General features: G+C 38.9%; 1 protein-coding gene across 3 annotated transcripts in view; it reads left to right on the forward strand.

Annotated features, from left to right (window-relative positions):
* The window catches only part of TECTA (tectorin alpha), a 162,625-nt gene that overhangs the window by 21,861 nt on the left and 121,313 nt on the right, over positions 1 to 19,451 (forward strand). For all 3 annotated transcript variants that reach the window (XM_047753968.1, XM_047753967.1, XM_047753966.1), the window contains 3 exons: positions 8,645 to 8,794; positions 11,452 to 11,591; positions 17,857 to 18,038. In XM_047753968.1, the coding sequence (XP_047609924.1) occupies positions 8,662 to 8,794; positions 11,452 to 11,591; positions 17,857 to 18,038 (455 nt within the window). In that variant the 5' untranslated portion in view covers positions 8,645 to 8,661. The remainder of the gene's footprint in view (positions 1 to 8,644; positions 8,795 to 11,451; positions 11,592 to 17,856; positions 18,039 to 19,451) is intronic.

A 19,451-nucleotide genomic window follows, 5' to 3' on the forward strand; every position in this document is an offset into this window, starting at 1 on the left:
TTACAAATCCAAGATAACTAGCTTATGTTTTATGCAGCCAGTAAATGTCAGAGCCTGTTTTCTATGTTTATGTGCTTTCTACCATACTGCAGATTCCTCTTATAATTACTAACCTTTGTGTAATTTAGAGCTTTACAACAGCCCTATAATTTTGATAGTGCACTCGTATATTTTAGAGGTCCACAGTAACCCAGAAACCCAAATAGTAAGGATATTAATATCTTATTTACAGGACAAGACATTCAAGTCCTAGAGAAACACAGTGTCTTCCCTGATGGCACAAAACTAGAACTGGGAGGGACCTAGCCTACTCGCACTTCTGAATCCTCTGCTCCTTCAACTCAGCATGCTGGAGCCTAGTGATTTTAGTACTTAGCAACACTTATTGAACCCTTACTATGTGTAGTGTCCTGTGCCAGATGCTATGAATCAATACTGAAGAAATAGAATTGCATGCATTGCTCCCCTTTGTAATGTAATGATGGAGTTAGGACAATCACATGAGAAAAATACCTAACACTCAGTGTAATTAAACTGTATAAGCAGAAGTAAACCAGTGCAGCATAGTGAAGTAAATATGTCACCACTGATGGTAAACGATTTGGAGTATTAATGTGGCTAGTACCAGTCAGCCCTCTAGAAGTTTGTCCATGCTCATTCCTGCTGATTTCTTCTAGGGCCATGTACCAGTAGTCATTTTCAGCTTTTCTAGCTCAACCTGCTGCTTCTCCATAATCTATAACCACATTCAGTTCTCTCATATTTTAAGAGGAAAAAACCTTGGCAACTGCCCCCAATTCCTGCTCTCTCCTGCTCCTGCCTGACTTAGGAGCCCGTCTTCCTCTTCCCCTTCTCATCAAAACTTCTCAAACTGTGGGTATGCACGCCACTCCTCCTTTCGTTTCCTTCCTGACTCTGCTACCTCTGCCTGTACCTTAAATATCAGTGACCCCTAGAGTTCTGTTGCCCTCTGTTCTCAATCATGATATTTCCTGATGACATCCCAATCTTCACCTCCAGTTCACATTTCTCACCCAACTTCAGACTGTTTCCCTGGATATTCCACAGATGCCTCCGATTGAAAATGTATAAAACAGAATTCATCATTTTCCTCCTTAAAACTAGATTTCTCCATATTTTCTTTTTATTTAGTGGTATCACCAGTCTTCTAGTCACCTGTGCTAGAAATATGTGGCTCAGACTTGACTCCACCTTCCTCTCAGCCCCTATAACTCCTGGAAAGTTGGCTTTCTAATTTGATCTTGAATCTCTTTGTACCACCACTGTATCACTATGGGCCCGCATCATCTCTCCCCTGTATTCTTGCAGCTTCTAACTCTTCTCTCTGCCATCAGTCTTGTTTCCCTCATATTCATAAGCTACTTAATTGCCAGGGTGAGTTTTTGAAAAAATTCTGATTTTCGCATTCTTTTCTTTAAAGGCTTTTAGTTTCTTCCTATTTTGTTCAGAATAAAGTCCAGCCTCTTCAGGCAATGTGCACGATCTCCTCTGAGCTTCCTATTTAGATACTCCTGATGCTTCTTGCCATGAGATCCCTTGCAGATAGTCATTCCTCTACCTTTTTAATAATACCCCCCTTCTTTGAGGATGCTTTATCTTCCTTCATTTTTCTGATTATTTAATAAAAAGCCTTATATGTAACTAGTTAGAGCTATAGAAGACAAGTAGTTGCCTGTATTTTGATTTATATTTAATATAGATCAAAGGCCAGTTTCTTAAGAAAATATGTTAGCAGGCTGCTAGAAGTTACCATGTTGTTTAATATCACTTTTTTCTTATTAAATTTATTTTATTTTTTTATTACTCAAATGAATTTATCATATCTGTAGTTGTATAATGGTAATAACAATCTGGTTTCACAGGATTTCCATCCCATAGCCCAAGCATATCCCCCCATCTCCCAAACTGTCTCCTCCAGAGACCATAAGTTTTTCAGTGTCTGTGAGTCAGCATCTGTTCTGCAAAGAAGTTCAGTCTGTCCTTTTTTCAGATTCCACATGTCAGTGAAAGCATTTGATGTTGGTGTCTCATTGTATGGCTGACTTCACTTAACATGATAACTTCTAGGTCTATCCATGTTGCTAAAAATGCTAGTATTTCGTTCTTTTTCATGGCTGAGTAACATTCCATTGTGTATATGTACCACATCTTCTTGATCCACTCCTCTGTGGATGGACATTTAGGTTGTTTCCATGTCTTGGGTATTGAAAAGAGTGCTGCGATGAACATTGGACTACATGTGTCTTTGCGAGTCGTGGTTTTCTCTGGATAGATGCCCAGGAGTGGGATTGCTGGACCAGATGGTAGTTCTATTTTTAGTTTTCTGAGGAATCTCCATACTGTTTTCCACAGTGGTTGCCCCGATTTACATTCTCACCAACAGTGTACTAGGGTTCCTTTTTCTCCACACCCTCTCCAACACTTATTGTTGGTAGACGTTTGAATGATGGCCATTCTGGCTGGTATAAGGTGGTACCTCAGAGTGGTTTTGATTTGCATTTCTCTAATGATGAGCAATGTTGAACATTTTTTCATGTATTTTCTGGCCATCTGCATGTCTTCTTTGGAGAACTGTCTGTCTAGATCTTCTGCCCATTTTTTGATGGGGTTGTTTGTTTTTTTGGTATGGAGCTGCAGAAGTTGTTTCTAAATTTTGGAGATTAATCCCTTGTCAGTTGATTCACTTGCAAAGATTTTCTCCTATTCTGTGGGTTGTCTTTTCGTTTTGTTTAGGGTTTCCTTGCTGTGCAGAAACATTGAAGTTTGATTAGGTCCCATGTGTTTGTTTTTGTTTTTATCGTCAGTACTCTAAGAGGTGGATCTGAGAAGATGTTGCTGTCATTTATGTCAGAGAGTGTTTGGTCTATGTTTTCCTCTAAGAGTTTTATAGTGTCTGGTCTTATATCTAGGTCTTTAATCCATTTGGAGTTTCTTTTTGTGTATGGTGTTAGGGAGTGTTCTAATTTGATTCTTTTCCATGTGGCTGTCCAGTTTTCTCAGCACCATTTACTGAACAAGCTGTCCTTTCTCCATTGTATATTCTTGCCTCCTTTGTCATAGATGAGTTGGCTGTAGGTGCATGGGTTGAATTCTGGGCTTTCTGTCCTGTTCCACTGATCTATATTTCTGTCTTTGTGCCAGTACCATACGGTTTTGATGACTCTTGCTTTGTAGTATAGTCTGAAGTCCGGGAGCCTGATTCCTCCCGCTCCATTTTTCTTTCTCAGGATGCCTTTGGCTATTCTGGGTCTTTTGTGCTTCCAAGCAAACTTTAAAATATTTCGTTTGAGGTCTGTGAAAAATGTCCTTGGTAATTTGATAGGGATTGCACTGAATCTGTAGATTGCCTTAGGTAGTGTAGTCGTTTTGATAATATTAACGCTTCCAATCCATGGGCATGGTATATCTTTCCATCTATTTGTGTCCTCTTTGATTTCTTTCACCAGTGTCTTATAGTTTTCAGAGTACAGGTCTTTTGTCTCTTGAGGTAGGTTTACTCCTAGGTATTTTATTCTTTTGGATGCAATGGTAAAAGGGGATTGCTTCCTTAATTTCTCTTTCTGCTCTTTGATTGTTAGTGTATAGAAATGCCATCGATCTCTGTGTATTAATTTTGTATCCTGCGACTTTGCCAAATTCACGGATGAGCTCTAACAGTTTTCTGGTATAGTATCATGTCATCTGCAAACAGTGATGGTTTTACTTCTTCCTTTCCAATTTGGATTCTGTTTATTTCTGTTACTTCTCTGATTGCCGTGGCTAGGACTTCCAAAACTATGTTCAAGCATAGTGGCGAGAGCGGACATCCTTGTCTTGTTTCTGATCTCAGCGGGAATTCTGTCAGCTTTTCACCATTGAGACTGATGTTCGCTGTGGGTTTGTCATATATGGCCTTTATCATGTTGAGGAAGGTTCCCTCTATGCCCACTTTCTGAAGGGTTTTTATCAGAAATGGGTGTTGGATTTTGTCAAAGGCTTTTTCTTCATCTATTGAGAGGACCATATGGTTTGTATTCTTCAGTTTGTTCATGTGGTGTATCACACTGATGGATTTGCAGATATTGAAGAACCCTTGCATCCCTGGGATAAATCCCACTTGATCATGATGTACAATCCTTTCAATGTATTGTTGGATGCAGTTTGCTAGTATTTTGTTGAGGATTTTTGCATCAGTGTTCATCAGTGAAATAGGCCCGTAGTTTTCTTTTTTTGTGGTATCTTTGTCTGATTTTGGTATCAGGGTGATGGTAGCCTCATAGCCTGAGTTTGGGAGTATCCCTTCCTCTGCAATTTTTTGAAATAGTTTCAGAAGGAGAGGTGTTAGCTCTCCTCTAAAGGTTTGATAGAATTCGCCTGTGACGCCATCTGGTCCTGGACTTTTGTTTGTTGGAAGTTTTGTAATCACAGTTTCCATTTCAGTTCTTGTGATTGGTCCGTTCGTCTTTTCTATTTCATCTTGGTTCTGTCTTGGAAGATCATACTTTTCTAAGAATTTGTCCATTTCTTCTAAGTTTTCCGTTTTATTGGCGTATAGTTGCATATGGTGGTCTCTTATGATCCTTTGTATTTCTCTGATGTCCGTTGTTACTTCTCCTTTTTCATTTCTAATTTTATTGATTTGAGTCCTCTCTCTTTTTTTCTTGATAAGTATGGCTAGGGGTTTATCAATTTTGTTGATCTTTCCAAAGAACCGGCTTTTTGTTTCATCGATCTTCTCTATGGTTTTCTGTGTTTCTATTTCATTGATTTCTGCTCTGATCTTTATGATTTCTTTCCTTCTACGAACTTTAGGTCTTGTCTGTTCTTCTCTCTCGAGCTGCTTTAGATGTAAAGTTAGCTTGTTTATTTGAGCTTTTTCTTGTGTCCTGAGGTGGGCTTGTATTGCTATAAACTTTCCTCTTAGAACGGCTTTTGCTGCATCCCATAGGTTTTGGAGTGTCGTGTCTTTGTTGTCATTTGCTTCTAGGTATTTTTTAATTTCCTCTTTGATTTCTTCAGTGATCCATTGGCTGTTTAGTAGCACGTTGTTGAGTCTCCACGTGTTTGTGTTTTTTTGCAGTTTTTTTCTTGTTGTTGATTTCCAGTTGTATAGCGTTGTGGTCGGAAAAGATGCTTGGTATGATTTCAGTTTTCTTAAAGTTACCGAGGTTGGATTTGTAGCCCAGGATGCAGTCAGTCTTAGAGAATGTTCCATGTGCACTTGAGAAGCATGTGTATTCTGTTGCTTTTGGATGGAATGTCCTATAAATATCTATTAAGTCCATCTGGTTTAATGCATCATTCAGGGCCTGTGTTTCCTTATTGATTTTTCTGTCTGGTTGATCTGTCCGTTGCTGTAAGTGGGGTGTTAAAGTCCCCCCACTATTATTGTGTATTGTCGATTTGTCCTTTTAAGGTTGTAAGCAGTTGCTTTGTATGTCGTGGTGAACCTGTGTTGGGTGTGTAGGTATTGAAAATTGTTACATCTTCTTCTTGGATTGATCCTTTGATCATTATGTAATGACCTTCTTGTCCCTTAAAATATTCTTCATTTTAAAGTCTATTTTGTCTGATACGAGTATTGCTACTCCAGCTTCCTTTTGATCCCCGTTTGCATGAAATATTTTCTTCCATCCTCTCACTTTCAATTTGGATGTGTCCCTAGAAATGAAGTGGGTCTCTTGAAGACAGCATAGATGTGGGTCTTGTTTTTGTATCCATTCGGCCAGTCTATGTCTTTTGGTTGGGGCGTTTAGTCCATTCACATTTAAGGTAATTATTTATATGTATGTTCTTACTGCCATTTTATTAATTGTTTTGGATTTGTTTTTGTTGCTCATTTTTCTTTCCTTCTTCTCTTGTTCTTTTCTGCATAGAGAATTTCCTTTAGTATTTGTTGTAAGGCTGGTTTAGTAATGCTGAATTCCCTCAGTTTTTGCTTATCTGTGAAGGTTTTGCTTTCTCCTTCAAATCTGACCGAGAGCCTTGCTGGGTAAAGTAGTCTTGTTTGGAGGTTTTTTCCTTTCATCACGTTAAGTGTATGGTGCCCCTCCCTTCTGGCCTGCAGAGTTTCTGCTGAAAAATCTGCGGATAACCTTATTGGGGTTCCCTTGTATGTTACTTGTTTCTTTTTCCTAGCTGCTTTTAAAGATATTCTCTTTGTCTTTCATTTTGGTCAGTTTGATTCCTTTGTGTCTCAGTGTATTCCTCCTTGGGTTTATTTTATATGGTACTCGTTGTGCTTGCTGGATTTGAGTGAGTGGCTCGTTTCCCATGTTAGGGAAATTTTCGGCTGTTATCTCTCGGAATACTTTTTCTGTCCCCTTCTCTCTCTCTTCTCCTTCTGGCACCCCTATAATGTGGATGTTGGTGTGTTTAACGTTGTCCCAGCGTTCTCTGAGACTCTTCATTTCTTTTCAATCTTTTTTCTCTTTTCTGTTCTGCATCTGTAATTTCCACTAATCTGTCCTCCACCTCGCTTATTCATTCTTCTGCCTCCTGTATTCCGCTGTTAGCTGCTTCTAACAGTGAATTTTTTATTCCAGTTATTGTATTTTGCATCTCTTCTTGTTTAAGTTTTATATCTTGTATCTCTTTGGTCAGTGTTTCCTGTAAGTTATCCATCTTTGCCTCCAGTTTATTTCCAGTGTTTTGCGTCATCTTCAGCATCAACAGTCTAACTAAAGTCTTTTTCCTGGAGGCTGGGACTCTCCTCATCGCTTAGCTGATCTTCTGGGATTTTTCCTTTCTCCTGCATCTGAGTTATAGTTGTCTGTCTTTTCCTTGTTATAGGTTTTTGGTGTGGTGACCTTTTTGCAGATAATAGAGTTGTAGCCTCTGTTGCTTCTGGTGTCTGCCCCCCTTGTGGCTGAAGTTGGTAGGGGTGGAGCTTGCTGTAGGCTTCCTGATGAGAGGGGCTGATGCCTGCCCACTGGTAGGTGGAGCTGATTCTCATCCCTCTCTGGATGGGATTAGAGGCAGCTGTGTGCCTGAGGGGTCTTTAGGCAGCCTGTCTCCTGAGGGGTGGGGCTGTGATCCCCCCTGGATTGTTGTTTGCCCTGGGGCTTCTCAGGGCTGAGTGAGGGGTGGGGCCAGATTTTCCCAGAATGGCCACCTCCAGAGAAAGGCAGCTGCTGGAATATTCCCGAGAGCTTTGCCTTCAATGTCCTTCCCTCACAACAAGCCACATTCACCTCTGTTTTCCCAGGATGTCCTCTAAGAACTGCAGTCGGGTCTGACCCAGATTCCTATGGAGACCTCGCTCTGCCCTGGGACCCAGTGCACGTGAGAGTCTGTGTGCACCTTTTAAGAATGGGGTCTCTGTTTCCCCCAGTCCCGTGGAGCTCCTGCGCACAAGCCCCACTGGCCTTCAATGCCAGAAGCTCCAGGGTCTCTTTCTCCCAGTGCCGGATCCCTGCACGTGGGATTTTGATGTGGGGCTCAGAACTCTCCCTCCTGTAGGTGGGTCTCTGTGAACCAGTTATTTTCCAGTCTGTGGGGCCTCCCACCCAGGAGGTATGGGGTTGTGTATATCACGAAATTGCCCCTCCTACCTCTTGATGTGGCCTCCTCTTTTTCTTCTGGAGTAGGGTATCTTTTTTAAGGTTTCTGGTCCATTTGGTTGGAGAATGCTCAGGCTTTAGTTGTGAATTTTGTTATTTTTAGGAGAGAAGTTGAGCTCCAGTCCTTCTCTTCCCCCGTCTTGATCCTGTCCCAGTATCACTTTTTTTAACGTGTGCCGAAGTACTGAGAAGATGTTGGGGTTAACTATATGTTTGGACTCTTGGTTAGGGTCCATGCAAACTCAAAACCAAAAGAAATGGCATTCTGTTTTAGGATTAGGCTCACTTAGAAAATCTGAGAAGAACCATTGCGTAAATAAAACAGAAGGTCATTTTTCTTTCACTGAAATTTCTAGAGATACGTAGTCGGTACCAGGATGGGAGCTCAATTCCATGAAATCCTCGGGAACCCATGTCCTTTTCACCCTCACCTACCTTAGAATGTGTTTCTTGGCCTCGTAGTGTGAGGTGGTATCTGTTTTCTAGGCAGTGGAATTGAGGAAGGGACAAGGAAGGAGAGCAAAGAGAACATGGTAGCTGTCTTCTAAGGTTTATACCCAGAAGCCACCATAAATTTCTTTATTTTTATCCTATGAACTAGAAATGATATATGCATTCCTAAATAGAAGTAGCTCTGCCTTCAGTTATAAATTATTTTGTTATGGAAGAAAAAGAGAGAATTTTAAGGGACAAATATCAAAGGATTCACCTAAACTCTTTCATCTGATATTTAATCTATACCTTCCTTTTTAGTCTTTTTCCTATTACCATGTGAACCCTGTGCACTAGCGAAAGGTCTTCCTGTTACCCTTGGTTGAATATTGTTGCCTCCTCTTCTAAATCTTGTAGCACTTTTAATCTGTACTGTAAGTATCAGATACTGAACTGTATGGCTGTCATTTGTCTACATATGAAGCTTCCTTAAATCATAAGGCCTTGCCACAGTGTAAGTTCCTGGAGGCAGTGACTGTATCTTATATGTCTGCAGTGCCTAGCTCAGTACTTTATACATAATTGATTCTCAATAAATATTTCTTGTACGAGTAAATAAGTAATTTTGATGATTTCTTGGTTTCTTGTAGAGTTTTAGGAAAGGAAGATGGATCAACCTAGTGGAAGGAGTTTTATGCAAGTTTTATGTGAAAAATATAGTCCTGAAAACTTTCCTTACCGCCGTGGTCCTGGGATGGGAGTCCATGTCCCAGCCACACCTCAGGGCTCTCCTATGAAAGGTAAGAAAGATGAGACCTAAAACATTTATTTACTGGAGCTTATATAGGACATAAACCAGAATATTGCCTTATTTGCAAAGGATTCCCTTTATTTTGAATTGAGTCTTTTTTTTTGTCTTTTTATTTATTTTTATTTATTTTTTTTTGCCATTTTCTTGGGCTGCTCCCCCGGCACATGGAGGTTCCCAGGCTAGGGGTTGAATTGGAGCTGTAGCCACCGGCCTACACCACAGCCACAGCACCGAGGGCTCTGAGCTGCGTCTGCAACTTACACCACAGCTCAGGGCAACGCCGGATCCTTAACTCACTGAGCAAGGTCAGCGATTGAACCCGCAACCTCAAGGTTCCTAGTTGGATTCATTAACTGGGCCGCACCTGTAGCATATGGAGGTTCCCAGGCCAGGGGTCTAATTGGAGCTTTTGCTGCCAGCCTGCACTACAGCCACAGCAATGCCACATGCGAGCCACATCTGTGACCTATGCCATAACTCATGGCAATGCCAGATCCTTAACCCACTGAGCGAGGCCAGAGATTGAACCTGCAACCTCATGGTTCCTAGTCGGATTCATTTCCACTGCGTCACGATGGGAACTCCTGAATTATGAGTCTTTCTAATAGTCTTTCTCTCTTGCTATGATGTCAGTTTTTGAAAAATCGGAAAGGATTTGTTTTTTTTCCAGATTAGCCAAAAGGCATTTTAGGTGCACTCATAGGGCAAGAGCAATATTTGAGTGGTAACATTTCAGGGAACTTGGAGGGTGCAGAATAGTACAAGACCTGCCTGTGCCCTCAGTGACCTTACAGTCTCAGATGACAAGATATTCACATGTACAAAGATAAATAATAACATAGTGTTTATGTTGAGTCAAATGAACGGCACAGTGACTGGGAAAGAAATTTAGAGGAGTTAATATGATCAAGAAAGGGCTCAAAGATGTGAGATTTGAACTAACCCTTGAAGAACACAGAATTCGGGGAGTTCCTGTTTTGGCTCAGTGGGTTACCAACTCGACCAATATCCCTGAGGATGCAGGTTCAGTCCCTGGCCTCGCTTGATGGGTTAAGGATCCAGTGTTGCTGCAAGCCCCGCATAGGTCATAGGTCACAGATATGCTCGAATCTGGTGTTGCTGTGGCTGAAAGCTGCAGCTCCAGTTCAACCCCTAGCCTGGGAACTTCCATATGCCACAGGTGCAGCCCTAAACACCAAAAAAAAAAAAAAAAAGAAAAAAGAGAGAGAATGCAGAATTTGGTTAGGAGATAAAGACATTCTAAGAGGGGGATTATTATATGAGCAAAGATCTACAACTGGAAATGTGCGGTGTGTTTTTTTGGTTTTCATTTTAGCCTAATGTTGTAATTAACTGTTCTTGGAAGTAGTTCTTTCTAATTATGGGAGATTAATATTGAATAGAGTTCCTATGTCCAAATGTTACTGAGTGTTTATTGTTTCTCAATAAGACTATTATAATATCCACATGAGCTGGAATAGCAGAAGGAAGTGGACTTTTTACTTGGTTATTTTTGTTTTTAGGACTCGCTCCCATACCAAAAAATTTGTTTGTTTGTTTATTTATTCTTTTTACAGCTATACCTGGGGCATATGGAAGTTCCGGGCCAAGGGTTGAATCAGAGCTACAGCAGAGGCCTATGCTACAGCCACAGCAACACCATATCCTTAACCCACTGAGTGAGGCCAGAGATTGAACATGGATCCTCATGGAGACAACGTTGGGTCCTTAACCTGCTGAGCCACAATGGGAACTCTGTACTGAGAAATTTGATTCTTCAAAGTACTAAGTTGAAAAATCGTATTATTTGAGGCCTCTTTTAATAAAATATAATTTTGTGAGCCTTTTGTTTTATACTACCATAGGAAAAGAGTGGTTGAATTCTCATACTAATCCTTTTTATTAGAGATGAGAGTGATTTTATTGACATATTTTTGAACAAGCAATAGTTTGAATTCATTGAATAGTTTAAGACTGAAACATTTTCTCTCATTACAGTTATATATTTTTAAAAGTCTGATTTTTGTAAGGGACAAATTCTACATGGATATCAAAGGGAAATGATTGATGGACAAGTATGGGAGAAAAAGACACAGATTTTTAAATAGATCCATGTAAGCGAGACAGATTTCTCAAGTGATATGAACTTGAAGAATGGAAGTGGTTTACCTGAGAGACAAGCTAATGGGTTGAGATAATTTCCAAAGGCAACAAAAGTTGAAAATACATATCAGAGAGAAAAGAGCTATTCTGAGTGATACTTTTGAACTAGATTAAAAAAAGAAACAATCGAGGCCAGTGAGAAGACCGTGGTAGACCAGACTAATCACCTGAATCTAGTGCCACATGATGAGGCAGCAGCATGGACAATGGCTTTGTTGTGGTTGCTGAGATAAACCATCCTGCCAGGAAGTAAAGCCTCCAAGACTTTTTGGTGGTACTTACTGGTCCAATACTTCTGATCTCCTCCGGGGCCAAATTGGACTATCTCCTCTTAGAATTGAGTACCCTTGGATCCCATCATATCCTGTATTCTCCAGATCCTTGTGTAATTTCACACAATTTGAGTTTGGCTCCTGAAAGCTAAATGCATGCAGACAAGAATTAGGCTGACATAGAAAGTGCTTTGTTTCCCCCGTGATTCAGATCGCCTCAATCTCCCAAGTGTACTGGTGTTGAACAGCTGTGGAATAACCTGTGCAGGAGACGAAAAAGAAATTGCTGCCTTCTGTGCTCATGTGTCGGAACTAGATCTTTCTGACAACAAACTGGAAGACTGGCACGAGGTAAAGTTTTTATGTTGCTGCATTTTGGTGAAGTGCAGCAATAACTCTTCGTATCATTGTTCATGCTGTTTTGTATGCGGCTGATTTTGGGTTCTCACTTGAGATTCTTGCCTGTATGTCTCAAGATAACTAAATGGCTGCTTCAACTATTTCTATGGTGTTTTTTAAATTAACTTTGTTATTGCTTATTTGTTTTTCATTAATGTGAAATACCCTGAGGAACTTTATTGCAGGCATCAAGAGGTTAATAAGACCACAGAGGTTTAGACTGTGAACGATAAATTAAACTCTCTACTATTTGAATACTTTACACATCCTATATTCTTCGCTACTACCTCAACATTTATTTTACTATAAATTGTCATAAACATTGCTTGAGCTCAAAACTAAGATTATAAAAATATTTATTCTTGGTACTGAAATTTATTCCAAAAGTCTCTTTGGTGATTTGACATAACTGATGCCTTTGACTTCAGGGTAACTTTAAACCAAGTTGCACAAATAAAAGTATTATGACATCTCTCATACTATTCCATATTACATTAGTACCTACCTGATTATAGCATACCTGATTAAAACTTCTGTTAAGAATAGGGAAAAATAGTTCTTTTTTTTTTGCTTTTCAGTTCCTCACCTTTGGCATATGGAAGTTCCCAGGGTGGGGGTTAAATCAGAGCTACAGCTGCTGGCCCATGTCATAGTCATAGCCACAGCAAGGCGGGCTCCTTAACCCAATGAGCAGGGCGGGGGATCAAACCTGCATCCTTATGGATACTAGTCGTGCTCATAACCCGATGAGCCATAATAGGAACTCTGAAAAATAGGTCTTCATACTTGATTTCCTGCCTTAACTTAGGCTCTTATTTCTTGCTTGGACTGTTGGAAAAGTGTCCTAATGGGTTTTCCTGCCTCCGGTGTTACTCTGCTTCCTCTAAGCTATCTTCTACAGTGCTACCAGATGCCTTTTAATAAATGAAATGTGATTATGAAACTCTTCCGTTTCAAGTCCTTTAGCTGCTTTTCATTGCCTACAAACTAGGGTCTGAGCTCTCGAAGTGTGACCCTCCCTTATATAGACTTTTGCTATTTTTAGAGTTTTATCTCCATCTTTTTCCGTGTGCTTTTCTTGGAGCTCATGATAAATCTCGACATGAAAAGCGTCCTTGCTTTTGTTCATTCTGAATCTACTGCTCTCTTTCCCCCCTTGTCTACACAGTCACTTCCTATGTAGCTTTCAAGACTTGGCCCAAATTACCTTTCCTCTCTGAAACTTTCCCTGATTATCCCAACACCTGTATCATGCTGCTGTGAAAGGATTTATCACAGTGTAGTGCAATCACTTGTTTACTTGACAGTTTTCCTACTAGACTGTTCAAAGCTTTTTTTTAAAATCATCATCACTAACATTCTAGGCATTCAAATGTTTGCTGAATGCATTAGTGAATAAGTGATTGTATCTTAAGGTTTGCTCAAACCTACTTGCTCTAACGTTTCTTATGATCTTAAGAAACTCAATCCTTTAGTGCTTCAGTGTGCTCATCCATAAGACAAGGCTGCTGATAAAATTAATCATGAGGCACTTGGTAGATATTAAATACAATACAAATTCCAAGACAGCTTTCTTGTGTAAGAAACATCTATCTATAACCTAGTTTTCTTTAGCTTGTCTTATAGTCGTCTATTTTATAGTCTTGTTTAATCTAGAAACTGTGCTCCCAGTTATAGTTCCTATTTTTATTAAGATGTTTACCAAAATTCTTTGAGATGCATTTCTAAGTCATGTGTTATGATATGCAGATTTACTTGGGTGTTCCAAGAAACAGTCTTTATTTGTCCATGTATTATTTATTGATTTACTTATCCAAACAACTATTACAGGTCACTGTTCAACAAATTACACTCTGTGCTTTCTGGGTCCTTTGAGATGCTTAATTGACATGCATGGTCTGTCCACACTGCAGAGATGCAGGAAGAACTACCTTGTTAATCCTTCTTCTCCACAGATCCCTCAGTGGTTCTACTGCTGAACCTCTGGTGAGGTTTCTCATCTGCATGGGTGACAGGTCAGACCACATCTTCCCTTCAGTCATTTCATCTCCTATGTTCACAGCCTAATTCCCCTGAATGTGTTTCTTTGGGAATTAAAATTTCACAAAGGTTTTGTGCTTTAACCTAAACTTTGACCAGGTATCTAAGCTTTTGCTAACTGGTGGAAACAGTTAAATAGGGATGTAGTTGCTACCTCAGAAGAATGATTTATGTCAGCAGGAATTAGAACACAGAGTTTACACTGGGCAATTTAGCCTTTTCCCTGCTTAGACAAAGGTCTGCACTGAATATTTCCAGCCCACATTGACAGATACAGCCAGTCACTTGTTTATTTTCACTCTATTTGTGCTCAGTTTGTATATGCCTATAAATACTCTACAGTCTGTTTTCAGGCAGTTTTCAAATGAACATTTGTTGCTGCTACCCTCCAGGTTTTCATTTTTCAGTTTATTTTTGTTTCTATCATTCCTTTATATTTTGCCCTTTGCCTTAACCTTAGTTGATCCCAATCTTCCAGAGTATGTATCAGAACACTAAGAGATGGGAGAAATACTGAGAGTGAAAAAATATTGATTTTTAGGATTGATTAAACTCTTTGCCAAGCTGAAAAGTGCCTCACAGGTCGCAGTTTTAAGACATTACATTTCAACCCATTCCAACCATGTATTTGATTACCGAAAAGATCATTTGTCCCTGGCCATTAACTAAGTTTATTTCAGCCAGTGTTCGATACAGCAGTGTGGAATAAAATACTATAGTTCATTCTTTCTAGTGTTTTTGAATGATCACTAATGGTAAGAGTAACTTCTTTTGTAGTTTAAACCTCTGGCTGCTATATGTAGAAACTAATATAAATATGAGTGAGACGTGTAATACTTTGGGAGGAGGTAAAAATTTGTCTGTATCCTTCTAAAATTGGGCGTCTATGTGTAAGAAAAAAAATGCATTTAAAAAAAATTTTTTTTTTAGCTTTTGACTTGAATTTTTTGGCTAGGTAGATTGTTGTCTGACCTTTCCCAAGGTATCTCTTTTTTCCTCCTTTCCTTATCAAAACCATTTTATAAAAGAAATTAAACTAAGCACTTGAGAGGAGGGAGGAATTTGCCACTGTGGTAAGGTACAGAATAGCTGGGGTATAAATTACAGATTGTTATCTTCTGTCCCTTTCCCCATTTTTCTTAAAACTTTAGTTTCTTCCTTTTTAAAAGTCGGAGTAGAGGGTCCCCTATTAAATCATGGAGTTGTGTGGAGACCTGGGAGGTGATCTGAGTTCATCTCCATGTTTCTATACATGCGTGTCCTCAACTCACCCCAGCTAGAGGCGTCTTTTTTTTTATTTTTTAAATTAAAAAAAGAGGAGAAGTCAGTATTTTGCCCTAGACACTCACTGAATGTCAGCCTTTACTTATAAGGCATTTTTTGTCATAAATAAATTTACCTGTGTAATGAATAGAACATTTTCCAGAAGCTTATTGTTAATTTCAGGTTAGCCCCAAATCTTGTTTAATTTTAACCTTCTAAAGAAAATATTTTTCATAACAGATTGTTTTTCTTGCTTGCATCATTAAACTATTGTCCAATTTTATCTCTTTTAGGCTCTTCTAAGGCTAACAAGTCATTATTTTAAATCTTTATTCTCACTGAGCAGTAGTGTAGATGCAGACTATGAAGAAAATCACATCGCACGTCTGCTAGCCCTGCAAATTCTCTCAGAAATTGCTTTAAAAACTCTGATAATCCATTTTTGGGGGCGTTTTCTTCTTTACTATAAAAATAAGAGAGGTGGTGGTAAGCAAAGGGTTTGTGCTTTGTGTTTATTTATTGGGGGTTGTACTATAATTAGCAGTCATTCTTCATGCTACAGTTGGAGCACAATTCCTTTTCATCTTTTCCTGCCCTTAAAAGAGGTCAAGCATACTATCATCATCTTCTGTGTGAAAGTCCTTCCTATCGTCAGTATCCAGGTGGCAGGATGTAGTAAAGGATTGGTCCCTGGATGGACAGTCGAGGTGTGTTGTGGCCACACACTAAACTCCAAATCCTAGCCATAGATTTCACAAACGCTTGGTACCCTTTAATCACCAAAAGGATCAAATAGGAGAATATACGCAGACTGGTATGAGTCCCTTAAATTTTAAACTGAAGTCTAGTGTATTTTCTCTAAAAGATAGCTTAGTTATTCATTTATAAAGTGAAAATAAATATGGTACTACTTCAAAAGGTTGGTGTAAGAATAGATGAAATAGTGTGTCTCATGAAGACCATTCCCTCTGACAGACTTTTCCAAAACCTTGGAATTAATCTACTTCTCACTGATTTTAGAACTCCTGAACTATACAATACGCAGTACACAGATCTAATGTAAAGTGCAGGCTACCTTTTCTTTCTCCCCATAGTCCTTAACAGTAGATACCTTTTTGTCATTACCTGTGGAGCTCTGAAAAGAAAGAAGTATCCAGGAAGCTTGTCCCAACCATGAAGCTTATCCCACGTATGAAACTTCTGATTCAATAGTTGATGGTGGATCCTGAGAATTAGTATGCTTTTTTAAAATTCTACCAATGATTTTAAATATGGCCTATTTAAATAAATATGATATGACATAGCCAAGATTGAGATACTGGTTCATGCTGTAATATCCCATTAGTCATATTAGTACATTTCTTAAGTGGTTCTGTGCCATTAATTTAATCAACATTAAGTGCCCACTTTTCAGTAGTGAACTAGGTACGTACTGTACTATCTATCCCTGTTTTCATAGAGTTTACTTTCTCTTGGGGGGTAGGTAAGAAAATAAGCTTCTAAAAGATGTATCAGTCACTTGTAAGTGCTTTTACACATGTATCTCATTTAATCCTTCCAGTAACACTGTAAAATAGATGAGTACTGTTTTCTCTAGTTTACAAATAAGGAAATTGATATTTGGAAGAAAGGTTAAGTAACTTGTCAGACCATACAGCTAGGAAGTGTTGGAACGTGGTTTGAAACCTGGGTTTTCTGACTCTAAAACCAATCCTAACTAGTTTGTTCTTCTCTTTCTCATAACCTTTAGTTACCACATTGCCTGACTGTTTGATGCTTAATACATTTACTGGGTTCTAGCATTGATTTCATACTTGTTTAAACTAGCTCTTTTTTTTTTCGGTTATATTTATGAGTTTACTAGCTGTGGTATATTGGAAAGAACTATGGCTTTGTGGGGTTTTTTGTTTTTGTTTTTTGTTTTTTTTGGCTGTGCCCACAGCATGTGGAAATTCTCAAGCCAGGGATCAAACCCATACCACAAGCTGTAACCAGAGCCATACCAGTGACAATGCCAGATCCTTAACCCCCATACCACAAGGGAACTCCTGATTTTTAAATCCTAAATTTGGGTTTTGTGACTCTGAAACCTGACTCAAATTATTTAACATCTCCGAACCTCAGTTTCCACAATTATTAGAATAACATATTAGTTATCTTGCATGTTGTTTTGAGAATTTAGTGACATATCAAAGAAAATGGTCCCATGCAGAGCAAATAGTTAAGATGAGTAATCAGTAAGGCTCTTTTCTGTCTGCCAAGTTGCTAGCTAATCATTAAATTGATGATCACATTTGTAATACAATTACAGATGCTTTTTGTTTTTGAGTAAATATATTGCAAAGTTTGGTTCATCTTTGAACCAAGCTGGAACTGTTTTTTCAGTTATGTAATCAGTTTTGAATCAGTTTTGGTTTCCTGAGTTGTTACCATGTGGTCTTCAATAAGCCTTTGATTATCCTTAATATTGTACTGAGGATGGAAGGAAGGAGATATTCGAAGAGAATTACTGTACGTGACCCAATCTCAGCTCTTTAGAACTTGTAACCTAAAATGTCATCAAAATGATCTTTTCTCCAAAATATCATGTAGAGATAACAAAGAGAATATCATTTAGAGCAGAATCAAAAGTCTTGCCAAAGGCAACATGGAAAAATCTTTCTTTTATACCGTTAATTTTCAGTTATTCCACTATTTCATAGAAGGAAATTACATTATTTGCAAAGTTTTGTTCAAATTATTTATGCTCCTCTGTAAGTCCCATCACTTAATAGGACTTCTTAATGTATGGCCCTTTGCCTGGTGACCCATTCACTTAGGTTTTCTTGAGTAGGATTGCTATGTAAAAGCTCTGAATACTGCCTAACATGCTTTTCTTTTCTTTCTTTCTTTTTTTTTTTTCTTTCCTCCATAGGTCAGTAAAATTGTGTCAAATGTTCCCCAGTTGGAGTTTCTAAACCTGAGTTCCAACCCTCTGAATTTATCGGTTTTAGAAAGAACATGTGCTGGGTCCTTCTCTGGGGTTCGAAAACTTGTCCTCAACAACAGCAAAGCTTCCTGGGAGACAGTCCACACGATACTGCAGGAGTTACCAGAGTAAGCCCAGAGAGCATGATGGAGAGGGAGCTATGTGGCCATCTGTGTTAGTACATAGAGTTACTGCCGATCTCCCATCTCAGAAATACTAGAACTGCAGATTGAATGGAGAATGAGGTTAGAAAAATGAAGTAATTAAATGAGGGCGTGAGGGTAATCTAGTAGCATTTTCAGTGGAATACTTGTTCAGTGTTGAGTAGCACCAAGACATAGGATATGTCATCCTTTGGCTAGAAAATATCCCTGAGAAGCACTTATCATTTCAAGATCAACCTATTCTTTCTCCATTTTAATCTTCTGATTACGTGATTCCAGAATTTTGCCTTAGCCCTTTTCTTTGGGAGGAAAAAAAAAAAATCATAGTATCTCTAAAATATATTAATGTTCAGATGATTAAGTGCCTAGCTGGCGTGATGGGAAAATGGGTCTAGTATTCTTTTCAGTAATTTAAGCAGAAAATTATACTTTTGTTTGTCAGTTTAGAAATGCTCTGTTATGTTTTGTTTGTATCTATCTGTGTGTATTGCACATAAATATTCAAAGGAAGCAGTTTAAAGAAATATATGAAGCTGTAGTCTCCTTGAATGTCTAAATAAGGAAATTTCAGAATCTGGTCTCAACCCACTTATTCCATCTTAGTTTCTCACTCTCCCTCTAATGAGATTGGTTTTTTCACTGCATGCAACATCTAGCATGGCATAACATGAACGTTTATTTATTTTTTTATTTATGTCCTTTTAGGGCTGCTCCCATGGCATATGGAGGTTCCCAGCTGGGGTCAAATTGGAGCTACAGCTGCTGGCCTGTGCCGCAGACACAGCAACACAGGACCCGAGCTATGTCTGCGACCTACACCACAGTTCATGGCAGTGCCAGATCCTTAACCCTCTGAGTGAGGCTAGGGATTGAACCTGAGTCCTTATGGTTACAAGTCAGGTTCATTACCACTGAGCCACAGTGGAAACTCCAAAATGGGCTTTTAAATCCCAGTTCCACTTACTAACCATATGACCTTTGATAAGCGAGTTAATCTCTTTGAGCTGTTTCCTTATCTATAAAATGGGCATAATTGTCTATAAAATTGCAGAAATAGAAGTACAGTCTGTAAAGCACTGCATGGGCCTGACACAAGGTAGAGGTTCAATAAGTGATAGTTATTGTTTCTATTTCTAAACACTTGTTCGTGTTGTTTCTAGAATGTTCTTCTATCTCCTCTCACTTTACACAAGTCTACCCCTTCTTCAAGGCCATGCATCCTTTCCTGATCATTCCAACTACAATTTCAATTCCATTTCTAGATGAAGTACTGTTGTACAGCAGTTAGTGCTGCTTCATTTAGCACTTAGTTATTTAGGCACAAAATTAATTTAGTACTAGGTTATATCATTGTCTGCTGTTTTATGTATTTTAGAT

This window comes from Phacochoerus africanus, chromosome 11 (assembly GCF_016906955.1).
Source record: "Phacochoerus africanus isolate WHEZ1 chromosome 11, ROS_Pafr_v1, whole genome shotgun sequence".
NCBI lineage: Eukaryota > Metazoa > Chordata > Mammalia > Artiodactyla > Suidae > Phacochoerus > Phacochoerus africanus.